The sequence below is a fragment of the Camelina sativa genome, chromosome 15, assembly GCF_030686135.1.
Source record: "Camelina sativa cultivar CO46 ecotype springtype chromosome 15, ASM3068613v1".
Taxonomy (NCBI): domain Eukaryota; kingdom Viridiplantae; phylum Streptophyta; class Magnoliopsida; order Brassicales; family Brassicaceae; genus Camelina; species Camelina sativa.
This window is the reverse complement of record NC_141894.1, coordinates 27696821-27709593: the sequence shown is the minus strand read 5'-3', so window position 1 is coordinate 27709593 and position 12773 is coordinate 27696821. Positions and strand designations below refer to the sequence as shown.

General features: G+C 34.9%; 1 protein-coding gene and 1 non-coding gene across 5 annotated transcripts; both read right to left on the bottom strand.

Moving 5' to 3' along the window:
* Positions 1-3281: 3281 nt before the first annotated feature.
* Positions 3282-7660, bottom strand: LOC104747497 (uncharacterized). Of its 4 annotated transcripts, XM_087488128.1 has the most exons (15): positions 7591-7660; positions 7275-7469; positions 6701-6812; positions 5699-5811; positions 5477-5608; positions 5103-5338; positions 4939-5014; positions 4751-4837; positions 4568-4648; positions 4425-4457; positions 4286-4342; positions 3945-3986; positions 3775-3853; positions 3618-3688; positions 3282-3534 (listed from the first exon to the last, which is right to left on the bottom strand). In XM_087488128.1, exons 2-15 carry the CDS (start codon positions 7443-7445, stop codon positions 3442-3444), a joined length of 1383 nt encoding a protein of 460 aa, XP_087344254.1. In that variant the 5' UTR covers positions 7446-7469; positions 7591-7660; the 3' UTR covers positions 3282-3441. The 4 variants fall into 4 exon arrangements, 3 of the variants coding, with proteins under 3 accessions (XP_087344254.1, XP_087344253.1, XP_087344255.1); XM_087488127.1 differs by lacking the exon at positions 7591-7660 and having other exon boundaries at positions 7275-7561; XR_015582122.1 differs by lacking the exons at positions 4939-5014; positions 7591-7660 and having other exon boundaries at positions 7275-7561.
* Positions 7661-9131: 1471 nt separating this feature from the next.
* On the bottom strand, positions 9132-9238 carry LOC147927211 (small nucleolar RNA R71). Its single transcript, XR_015583207.1, has one exon. It is a non-coding gene; the product is annotated as a small nucleolar RNA R71 (small nucleolar RNA).
* Positions 9239-12773: the final 3535 nt, after the last annotated feature.

The window sequence follows — 12773 nt, the reverse complement described above, 5'->3', positions numbered from 1 at the left end:
GATATCCAAAATATTAATGATACTAGATTATGACCCGTGCTAGAGCACGGGTTGTAATTCGTTTTGTTTCTTTTATAATTATTATGATAAAATATAATTTATATGATTTTTTAATAATTTTTTGGATAAAATATTATGAAAAAATCATATGCAAGTTTTTTAGTCATTGTTGGATCATGCTATACACACGATGATCATTTTCATCGGGAATAATAGTCTTCAAACACCGCATTTGATTAACATTTGATATAGCATTTAATATTTGCATATTACAATTAATATAGCATGTAATATTAACATTACATATAACAAACATGCTATAATATTAATTTTAACATTACATGTTATAGCATGTAATATAAATAAAAGGAATTTCAACATGTGCTCTAGCATGGGTATTAATTGTTATTATTTGCTTAGATTTTTTTTTTATGTTTATCAAATGTTTTTTCTATAGAGAATTAATTCAGAATATTCTGTTTATTGTTTTTGTAATCAACGTAATGTAGCAATCAAATCTTTGGAGGATATATTTTGGTGTAAAAGAGAATTAAGATTATCTCCTAAAATCTTCCGTGTACACCTAACATATTGTAACAAATTAATACAATTTTTTATAACCCATTTATAACCTACTATTAAAATTATATAGTCTACAAATTTGAAGTCGTGTACTTCCGTTTTATTAAATAGGGGATTTAACTTTGATATCCAATTGTCCAAAATTATAATTATAAATCTAAAAATCAATTAATTTTATATAATTTTTGTTTTGTTAAAGTTTAGCCAAGTTAATTCAAATTTAACCAATTTTAAGAGCTTTTTTTTGGTGTTCGTTATTTAGGCCATGAATGGCTGCTGGTTTTTTACTGGTTTTTAGATTTTGGTTTTTGGATTTTGGATTTTGGATTTTGATTTTTTAAGTTTTTGATTTTTGCTGTAGATTTTAGTTTGCAAAATCTTGAATGGTAACTTAATTAGTTTTTGGTTTTTATGTATAATAATTATTTTAAAAATAGTAAAATAAAGATTATAAATTTTTATTTAAAGATAAAAAAAAATACAATGATGCAGAAAAAAAAATACTTTTATTGCAAATAGAAAACACATTATTGCAAAATTACTATCATCATCATCGAAAACTCTATAATGATGCAGAAATTTCATCCTGAATCCCTTCCATATACTGCATCGGAGTATCATTTTGCTATAATTCTTCATCTGAATCAGAATCTTCTTCAGCTATATTACTAGCTATATGATCTGAATTGATGTGTTTGGTACTGAAAAGCCGATCCAATATATCAAGGTCGATAAGAGGATTTGCTCGGAGCTTTAAAGCAATTGGTGTTTCCTATATAAAAAAAAAGTTTAATGTATCAGTTTACCATATATGTTCTTAACTAACAATATCATGTGATAGGATACGTAAATATTACCTTAATACGTTCATTCCACCATGAGTCGTTCATGTCAATAGCTAGAGTGGTGGGATCAAGTCCAACTCCAGTTTTTTCGATCAGACGACAATAAACATCATAAAGTTTTTTGAAACTGTAAATTTTGTTTTTTAGTGAAAGCCATTCAAGATCGTGACCTGTGGCTTCTTGAAATCCTTTTCTAATTCTCGATTTACTCTCTTCCTTTAGAGGGCCAATACGCCAATTAATAAGCTCCATCTCAATCTCATATATTTCAAGTAAATGATGAACCATACTATCGGTCCATTGAATCTTCGGCTTTATATCATATTAATTGTTTACATACACATAATTAGTCATGGTAATTTTGTACTACGGTAGGATAGACATCACTAGAAAATAAACATATCAACTAAATAAGTACCTCTCTGGCATTTGATGATTGTCCTCGATAACCCATACCTACAATAAATTTTAATGTAAACATCATAACAACAAAATAAAATTTTCTAAATAAATAGTGTTGATATAAATAGATAATGGTGTTAGACTAAAATTTACCGCAAAATTCAAGCTTGATTTGCAGAGATGTTTGCACTCATAGGATGGGAATGAAATTTGTCTGTGTAGAAGACAAAACGTAGCTCTTTTATAGTAAAAAAATTATATAAGAAAATTTAGTTTAATAATAACAAATATGCAAGTCTTTAGTAAATACCCCTAGAATATGTTTTAGTTTGTTCCTTGCACAAAAATAAGGTTTCGTTTGTTTTGGAATTTAATAAGTAAATTAAAATAAATATTTATATTAGAAAAAAGAAAAAAGAAAAAAAAGTCACGGTGGAAACCCACAAAATGTGGTTTTTAGATTTTATGAAGGAAATTCAAAAATACTCCAAAAACTGGTTTTTCTAAATTTTAGGAAATCTATTTTTTCATAATCGTGAATGGCTTCAAAAGTGGATTTTGTAGAATCTAAAGCCAAAAACCACTGCAAAATCAGGTGTCATTCAAGGCCTTAGGGTATTTATAGGATTATAAATTTTGTCATCCGAACCAACCCAACCCAACGTGACCAAAACCAAAACAAAACCGAATGTTTGATAAATTCATAAACCCCTTAAACCCAAATTCGGTCGGAACTACCCGAACATGGTCATCTACCCGAACACTGTCGGGTGTACCCGAATCTTGCCATGAGTTAGATCCTTCTGATATACTCTCTCCATTTTAATAGAAATGTCGTTAATTTATAAAGTTTTATACATATAGAAAATAGTTTGTGTATGCTTTTACAAAGTTACACACGTATTTGGGAAGATTTCAAAGTCTTAGAGGTATTTTTGATAAAAATTTAGAGAATGAGTATTTTGAAATTCTCCCAAAGATTGGCTAACCATTTTTCAAATTTGCCATTTTTACTAAAATATTTGAAATTTGCCATTTTTGTTGTTTATAAAAACTAAAGATTTGGATTTTTTTTTTTCTCATAAAACACATACTTAATAACAAAAGATATACCCTAAACCAAAATTGGTCCTACTAAACCCAAAAAAAAAATATTAACTTATGTTTTTAGAAGATTTTAAGGTAAATGCCAAAAACTATAAATGCCAGAAAAAAAAGCTTATCTTGTAATTGATTCAAGATTAATAGCTGTAGTACTGAAGTAAGCTTATCTTGTAATTGATTCAAGATTAATAGCTGTAGTACTGAAGTTTGTGACTTCCACTATATTTTAAAGTTTATTAAACTTAAAAAAAAAAGTTTGTAAGGCCGGGTATGTATAAACCATCATGAATCGACTGCATGTAAAATAATATTTCCAAATCACAGTTGACAATTTATAGTGTGTATCAATGCTAAAATCGAAATTGACATTATATTTTTTCCTGTTTAGGGGAGACATGAGTTTAATTTTCGTTGGAAGTTAATAAATTTATCAGAGATTTGTTTGACTTTGGGAAGTGTTGAGGAACTTTGAATCAGATCACTAGTTTCGATTGATGAGTTCTTGTAATCACACTTCGTCCCTTGAGGTCTTGTTACTTGCTTTGTTCAATGGTGGAGTAGGAACATCTTTGATAAATAGACTTTGAAAAAACCCGATCAACTGCGCATGCAAAACATCTTGGTCCATCATAATATTTTAATCAAATAAAAAATATTGTAGATGGATGAGATAGCCACACGTACCGAGGACAAGGAGACGCAAAGAAGGCAGAATCCAGGGAAATAGAACGGTGCATTATCAGAAAGAAACAATGCTACATACATGAAACCAAAATTTTAAATGTGTCAAAAGACATGAATGGAATTTAGTAGTAGTTTGTGTTCTTACGGCCTTACAAACCTGTCAATGGACTCAATGCAAATGGTCCCACGACTGCGCCAAAGGACCTCACTCCAGATATGCATCCTTGCACCTTTCCCTACAGAAATTCAAACAATAGTTTGTGCTCTTTTTTTTTTTTGTTTGGAATACTGATACCAACCCAGTATTCAATCTTTACTAGCTTTTACCTGTTCACCAGTTCCGACCTGTCTTGAGGCAATACCACAAACCTGCATCCGAAAATGTTCGAACTTTTAATTTTATAGAATCCGAATTTAAAACCATTTTGACGATGAATGTATTGGTCCATGTTTATAATAAAGAAAAAAAAAATTGTTTATAATATAGGCCACTCTGATTGCCAATATAACTTAAGAATTCTGCCTAATTCTCTATGTGAGATATTATTCATTATATATTACTCTAGGTCTTATTTCATTTCCGATGGGAGATTACTCACAAATTTTGTTAAGTATCAGGCAAGATTTAGAGCGTTATAAATGACTGATTAAAAATAAAAATGTCTTACCGCCGGAATCACAAACAAGGCTCCTGGAAGTACAAAGATAGTGGTGAAGTAAGGAACCTGCGAAATCGAAAAAAAAAAAAGAAGCAAAATCAAATTGAGATTGAACTTTGAATCATATCCCTAGTTTTGATTGACTCACCCATGGTGCCCAAGAAATGCTGACAATGGCCATCTGCATCACAAATCCCGAAATATGAACAATTTTAATACTTCTATGTAACGAGATCAATTAATTATATTAAGGTATCAATAGAAACATCAGTAAGAAACAAATATGCTTACGTTCAAGAATTGCATAAAAAGCCCTGTTGATAAAAGCTTGCGTTCTCCAATGGCTGATGCAAATCTTGGTAGTACAAACAGCTGAGAAAACATTAATAATATCAAATTAACTTAGAAAAGATATTACAATGTACTTAATTATAAATATTATGTTCATAATATAATCAATCGTAATCTATTTACTTGAGTGAAAGATCCAACGATGTTAAGCAACAATACGAGTTCAGCAAACTGTTTCTTGTCAAATCCAAAACGTGCTTTCAAAAAGTACTGCATAGTTATAAAAAAAAATCATACGTATTAGTTCATTAATATAAAAAACTCAATATGTAAATTAAAGAGTAAATAATATCTATATATATGAGATAAACCAAATAAGCAGACTCCAGTCCACTCTCTGAGAAACTGCTGAAGAATGTAATAACCAATGCTTGTACGAATATGGTGCTGCATGCATGCATTAATAAAACCCATATCCAATCATTTACAATAACAATATACATGCATGAAGTACATAAATATGTATAAAATATACCTAGTCTTCATCAAGCTGATCATATCTTTCAATGAAGAATACTTCTTGTGAAAGACACGTGTTTTAATGGGTGTGTCGTTCAGAATCGGCTCTCCTAACATTCCGACATTGTTACTATCATGATCATCGTGATGATATGTACCATCATGATGATCATCATCTTCATTATCGTTTAGCCTTTCCTTTAGGAAAACTCTCATGTACACCAGACTAACGAGAAATGTTATAGCAGAAACCTTATTACTCCCAAAAAAAAAAAAAAAACCTTAGACTTTGGATCACATGAGAATTTCATATTCCAATGAATTAATGTATAGTGATATAAACCAACCAAAAAAATCAAAACAAAAAATGTATAGTGATGATAAAAATACCTGAAAATTCAAAGATATGGGTAGAAAACGAGCAACTAGTGCTCCGAAAAGTCCTGCGATTGTTTGGATACCAGTTAAAATACCAAATGCTGATGTTCTTGCACTGCCATTGCTGCCGTTAATATTTTCTGCCTGAACAAAAAATTTTCCTCAAAAGGAATTTTATTTGAAGTAACCTGATAAAAAATTAGATACGATTATTTATTAAAAATTAAAATGTACCACATAAGCATAAGCGAGGACGGCGACGGTGCCTTGGCATACCATAGAGGTTAGAATCTTGCTTATATAATACACATAGAAGAAATTTGTATCCCTTCTGTACCCTAAAATTACTGCCAAAATCAAACAATAGAATTATTTTCTTTTGATAATATGAGACATTATTATTCTAGAAAGTATATAAGAATCAAACAACGGAATAGTTAATTTATTTGGCTATATAATTACAATTTTATTGTCTTTAATTTATGGCGCTCAGCTGTGAAAGATTGCAGGCAAGATAATATTATAAGTTTTATATACATGAAAGAGGGAGATACAAGATCAAATAAAATTTGTTATGTAGGCAAGATAATAAGGTTTAGAAAAAAAAAATGTACTTACTAAATCGCGCATCACTTGTTGCCCTTTATTTATTTTATTTTGATTTAAGCTTTAATTGATAATTGTGCGACCATTCGAACAAAAAGTATGTCCAAGAATTCAACGTATGTAACTAGTGAGTGTGTGAGGAATGAACGTGCAAAAGAAATCCACTAAACTGTTTTCGTGTAAAATGATTAAGCCTTGTTTGTAATTGCGATTCAAAACTTTTAAGTTCTGGTAGTTAATTTATTTTCAGTTGTAAGATTGAAAAAAAAACACTTAATTCAGTTAAAATCGATAGATAAAATTTATAAAGATTGATTTTTTTTTTTTTTGTGTTGCCATTTAAACTAGTGGTATTTGTGAGGTGAACACTAGTAGTGGTAGGGAAAACGACGATACATGGGCATGTACGTGTATTGAAGTGGGGTAAAGCTTCTTTACGTCCACGTAATATTGTCCATATAATTAAAGAATATAGAATACACTGACGTACACATATCTTATTCTTTTGGTGTTGGTTTTATTGAGTGAGTTAATAATATATTTAGTGTGTTCTTTTCTTTGCGTCAGTCTGACTCCCCACGAATGATATGTAACAAAAACAAAAATAAAATAGAGACAAAAAAAACGAACCAGGAGGAATAATGGAGAGACACATAGGAACTGTGAGGATTGTTTTAATCCCATATCTGTCTGATAGATTCCCAATTACCGGCATCATTATCATCGTCCCAATCCCTATTGCCTTCATTTGATAGTAGCTCTCATCATTAGCACACACAAAAACTCATCAAGAATATAACATATACTAATAGTTAAAAAAAATTAAAAGTGATTACATATAATAATATATAATTTGAATAACAAATTAGTTGAAGATAGAAGAATCGTAATTAAATAAAAATCGTTTAAAAAAAAGTTAATTAGAGGAAAACTTGGAAAAAATACCACTCAAAGTCAAAGCTTTAGTTCCAAATATAAAAGAGCATATATATTCGTTAAAAATATTTAGGATGAAAAACAACATATAGCCGATGCATCTGAATTATAGGTCCTTAATTTCATGTTTAGAGAGACATTTGGAAGCATATGTCATGTCAGTTTAAGCCAAGGAAAAAAAAAAAAAATTTAACAATCATGAAATGAAGATCAAAGGGAGAGACTAAAGGAACTAAGGAAGTATAAATGTGTAAGTAAAGGTTGGTACCACTTGTTGGAAACCAGTGAGGTAAACGGCTAGAGAACATGAGTCGTCTGGAGCGGAGCACACGGCAGCGACGGTGACGTCGGTAATCACAGGTATTACCATGAACTCGGCGAAGCCAGAAAGGAAGACCGTCATCAACATGTGTCTCAGCCGTCCAATATCATTCTCCATCACCTAATACCTTATGTTTGCCGACTTCTCGATTCAAAGAGAGAGAGAGAGAGAAAAAAAGACAACACAAAGTGTTTAGAATTCTGTTTGGATTTTGATTTTGTACCACACAAAAGAAAAATGCTTATTTGAATTGAGTATCTACCACACTTAATTACTAGTCACTGTCACTTAATTGAAATTTGTCCGCGTTACAATTTTTTTCGTAAAACTACAAAACCATGTAAAGGTTTGTGAACTATATATATAGGGCTGATTAAATTTTTCATCTTTGTATTGTCGCAATCTGACAGCCAGTAATGTGTGATTCTGAACACAAAAGCTGTCTATAGATTTGTCAACTTGTTTTCTTATACAATTAAATGGAGCAAATAAAATCCAATTCAATTGCTGCATGTTATTAGCTAGGTACACAAAATCCAGCATCAACCCTAGTCATAAAACCCCAATTTTCATAATATTATTTGTTTCTGTTGTATAAAATCCACCTTGACATGCTTTAGTTTGCTATTTCTTGGCATTTCAAACAATAAAGTACTATCTTGATATCACTCTCACATGTTAGGTATACTACTTTTATAAACACCGTTTTATAAAAATGAACATAATTCAGCAAAAAAAAAAAAAACGAAACTTATATTATGAAAATAACATTCGCCGATAATTTTGTTGAATCCTCCATTAGAGAAACCCACCGATAATTATGTCGAATAGCTCTGTTAAAACTCTGAAACAATTGTATCCCCTAACTGATTCCCTACACCCAATATCTTTCTTTGATTTCAAAACTCTTATTTATTTTCTGTTTTTAATCGGTTACTTGAAACACAATCCTTCTCATTTCCTTAGCTATATTTGATCTATACAATTTCATAATGCATCACTTGGTCTCTGTGGATTCGATCCTGAAGTGTTACAACGATACCACTAGATCAGGGTGGAGTATATATTGGATTTTAATTAACCTTTGATCAATTTGGCGCCATTGCCGGGGACCAAAACGCTGCCTATGGAATTTTAGATTCATGTTTAGTCTAAGGTTTAATTTATTTTAGTTTACTAACTAGTTCTTGCGATCTTATTCCTCTGTTTCAGGTGTATGCATATAAGGAGCCACAAGAAAGCTGATTTGCTTATACTAGGAAACAAGGAGTTAGAATAGCTTGAACGCGAAAAGTGGAAAGCAAAAGCCCATACCAACCCTATGGCTGACGGAGAAGTAGCAGCGGCTCATCAACCCAACCCTCAGTTGGATATCGTCCAACAACAGCAGAGGCAGGACAGTAAGAGCAAGCTGCACTGAATCCGCCAGCAAGGCAAACCACCTTGAGGGATGAAGATGCTCACAACAGGCTGTTTGCGAATCGATCTGTGATTCAACCACCCGCTCATGCGAGGCAAGACTATGAGATTAAGCATAGTCTAATCAATTTGGTTCAGAATCGTGTGTTCCACGGGTTCCCATCGGAGAGTCCTCTAGATCACATCGAGGCTTTTGAAAGACTGACTAGTACGACGAGGTCCAATGGTGTCCCCTACGAGTACGTCATGCTGACTTTGTTCTAGTTTTCTTTGGCGGATAAGGTGCTGAGATGGCTAAACCTTCGGGATCCTGGATCGCTCACCACTTGGGCACAATGTAGAGCAGCTTTCCTCAATCACTTCTACACCAAATCACGCTCAACCAAACTGCGAAGCAAAATTACTACATTCTCTCAAGGAGGCATGGAGACATTTTGCGAAGCATGGGAAAGGTTCAAGGAATATCTGAGAGATTGTCCTCACCACGGTTACACCAAGAGAACTTGATGAACATCTTATATGGGGGGTATCGAACAGAAGTACTAGATGGCGTTAGACACAGCTAGCAAAGGAGATTTCTCCACCAACACCACAAATGAGGCCAATGCACTGATAGAAAATCTTGCGGCAAGCAATAGCAATCACGGCACAGACTATGATCGTACGGTGTGGGTCAATGCTGTCGAGACTGATGCTATTAAGGATCTCACAGCCAAGGTGAATCTCCTACTAAAAAGGGATCACCAAAACGTTAACTTTTGCGAGGAACAAGCCGGGGGATATGCAGATTTCAGAACTGAGACATACCTTGAGGGTACGGAGGAGATGAACTACATAGTAGGACAAGGAAATTTTCAGAATCGAGGCTTTAACCAGAATTTTAGGAATCATCCTAACCTGTCCTATAGAAGCAACAATGTTGAGAATCCTCAGGATCAGGTCTATCCACCGCGACCTCAACAGAGCAATTTCGCACAGGGCTTCCAGAACAAGGGGACAGGCTTTGGAGGATCGAATTTCCAGCAGAAACCTCAAGTCAACAACTTCTGACAAGGTTATCAAGCGACTCCACCGCAAGCCGCAACCCCACAAGAGAGCAAATTGGAACAGATGATGCATGCTTTGATGGAGAACCAAAAGAAAAACGCCACTGAGGTGAATGTCAACAACTGGAATGTGCTAGTTTCAGCAAGGTGAAACAGATTCTTTGTGATAATCTTTCACAATTTCGGTTGCTAAGAGAACATTCTCCATCAACAATCTCTCTTTAACAAAGGCAAACTGGTTTTATGTAATAAATTTTGAAAGCAAATACTTGAGCCTGTTTGCCAAGATCTTCGAGATGACCTTATATAGGACATTACAACATGATATAGGGCGGTAATCCTTCATCTCTGCTTCATCAGTTTTTTAGGGGATTAAGGCCAAAATTGTTGTATTCAACCCTTTCGGAAGAAAATCTTTCAGGAAGAAAGATTGAACTGCAGCAATGAAATCCTTACCAACAAGAGACCATGATGCTTTAAAGAATTCAGTTGTATATCCATCAAGACCTGGCGATTTGTTGCTAGGCATAGCAAACAAGACCGATTGAATTTCCTCCTCTGTTACCGTTCGTGTGAGCATAGCCTGGTCACTCAGCGAACAACGAAAATGCAACAAACCTTGCAACTCCTCCACGGGAATGCCCTCGTAATCAGGTGGCCGATGACTGAGAAAATCCACAAAAAATGTTACTGCCTCCTCTTTTAACTCCGTTGATGTGGTCAGCACCTCACCATTCGGTCCCTTAAGCTCTCGAATAGAGTTTACCTGTTGCCGTGACTGCACAGCTCTGTGGAAATAAGAATTATTCATATCACCAACGGTCAACCAGTGAAGTTTGGATTTCTGTTGCAGGTATCCTTCCTCCAGATCAGAGAGGTGTTGCCTACGTGTATACTCTGTCTCCTCTGCAATAGCTTGTAGAGAGGGGTTAGAGAGCGTAGTAGCTTGCTTCTGGCACAAGCTCTCATAAGCTTCCTGAGTCCGGAGAGACAAGTTACCCAAATGTTCTTTACCAAGCAAACACAAACCCGTCTTCAAACCCTTAAGTTTCTTCGAAAACCGATGTATAGGCCTGGGCATTTGGGTATCCGATCGGATTCAGGTTCGGATGTTCGGATTTTCAGATTTTCGGATGTAGAGATACAAAACTCGATCGGGTATTTCATAATATCGGGTCGGGTGTCTTCGGGTTCAGGTAATTTTGGGTTTACCCGAATTTTATTTAAAAAAAAAAAAAAAAAAAAAAATTATGTCGTTTGTTACATCAGGTGAAACCAGGACCATGATAGCCAAGATCAGTGAGGGAGCAGTGTTGTACCACATCTTGAAACTCCCTCATTCCTTGATAGTTAATCGGTGTACCATCAAAATTTGAATGTTCACATCCATCAAGGATTTCATTAAACTCACCACAAAGCATCCATGGCCGATTGGCGAACAGTGGTGAATCATGATGGCTATCCTCCCATAACTCCCTCCGTTCCTCCATAGTGTTAAAAGCATAAACAAATGAGCAGAAGAACTTCTCAGCACACCCTTCTAACAATACTGAGCAAGTGATCATTTGGCTACTCGTGAATACAGGGGTCATTCCCACCTTTGCTCGCAATACTACCCAAATGCGTCCTAACCGATGTGATCCATAATTAGTTAATGATGACCAACCCCCAAAAATAGACGACATAAGATTTGATGCTTTCCTCTCTTAGACTCTTGTCTCCAGGAGACATCCAAACTGCATAGAACTATTATTTACCCAACTGCGGACAATGGAATGTTTTGAAATTTTATTCAGACCACAAACATTCCAAAAGAAACTCAACATTTAATGTCGGCGAGAGGAACCCTTCTTACTCGAAACACCAGGTTTTGTGTTTTGAGTACCAGAGTTTGGGATAATTTTATGCATAGTCTTTGTAGCACGCGGAAGTGAGGGACGAGTGCCCATATCAACCACAGGCGACCCTTCAGAACGGTCCTCAGTAGTTGCCTCTTGAAAAATTTCTCCATCTTCAACAGCCACTTCCTCATCTTCCACAACAAGGATGGAAAATCCGGATGGGGAAACAATAGAATTCACGTTCTCTTTAGGAGGAGAACCTTGGGGCCTGTTATTCTTGGTAGGAGAAACCTCCTGCAACTCAGCGACAATCCCATTAGCTATCCCTGGCCCCGTGGCCACTACATCAACCACAGTAGCTGCCCGGTGACCCGTTTTTTTAATACCCTAATATCTAGTAATCTCATACTCACTAACAATCTAGCTCCAATCAAACAACAGCGGATAACATAAATCAATATTAATAATCTAATATTAAGGAATGAAACAAATAACATCTATCCAACAACACCAATATCATAAACAAAGTCATAAAACAATGAACCCAAAACCTAACAACCGTTCTAGACCACATCATTCTATTATACCAACCTAGCAGCAGCATAGAACAAACAACAGAGCCTCTAGAATATCCTCCTCTTCATCGCCTTGATTCCACGTTCACATTTTGCTTTTACATGCACCACAAACAACAATCGAGATGCGTGAGTAATATCACAAATACTCTGTGAGGCGATCCTCCATCTACTGGACTATAAACACAAGCGAAAAGATAAACACAAGCAATACACAAAGAAACAAGCAAACCAGACAACTCTGAACACATGAGTCGTCACTGTGCCCTTGCGTCGACCGACACACTCCTTGCATCGACCGATGCAACGTCAATGCATCGACCAATGCACTCATTGCATGGACCGATGCAGCGCCAATAAATCAACCGATGCAACGTCTCCGGCGTCGACCGATGAAACACCTATCGTCTCCATCAAATCCCTAGCTGCATCGACCGATGCACTTCTTGCATTGATCGATGCAGTCGTGTGAAGCATCACCGAATGCAATCTATCTCGATTGCTCTCGGCTCTAACTGTCACCACGACGCCAAATCTGCCCCCCAAGAGCCACAAATATCTCGA

What these genes read in the sequence shown, in the direction of transcription:
- LOC104747497 (XM_087488128.1), bottom strand. Translation starts at nt 7,445, where the DNA reads ATGGAGAATGATATTGGACGGCTGAGACACATGTTGATGACGGTCTTC. An exon ending in CCTTGTTTGTGATTCCGGCG is followed by an intron (nt 3,987 to 4,285) that starts GTAAGACATTTT and finishes TTTCGGATGCAG; the next exon opens with GTTTGTGGTATTGCCTCAAG. An exon ending in AGGTCGGAACTGGTGAACAG is followed by an intron (nt 3,854 to 3,944) that starts GTAAAAGCTAGT and finishes GAATTTCTGTAG; the next exon opens with GGAAAGGTGCAAGGATGCAT.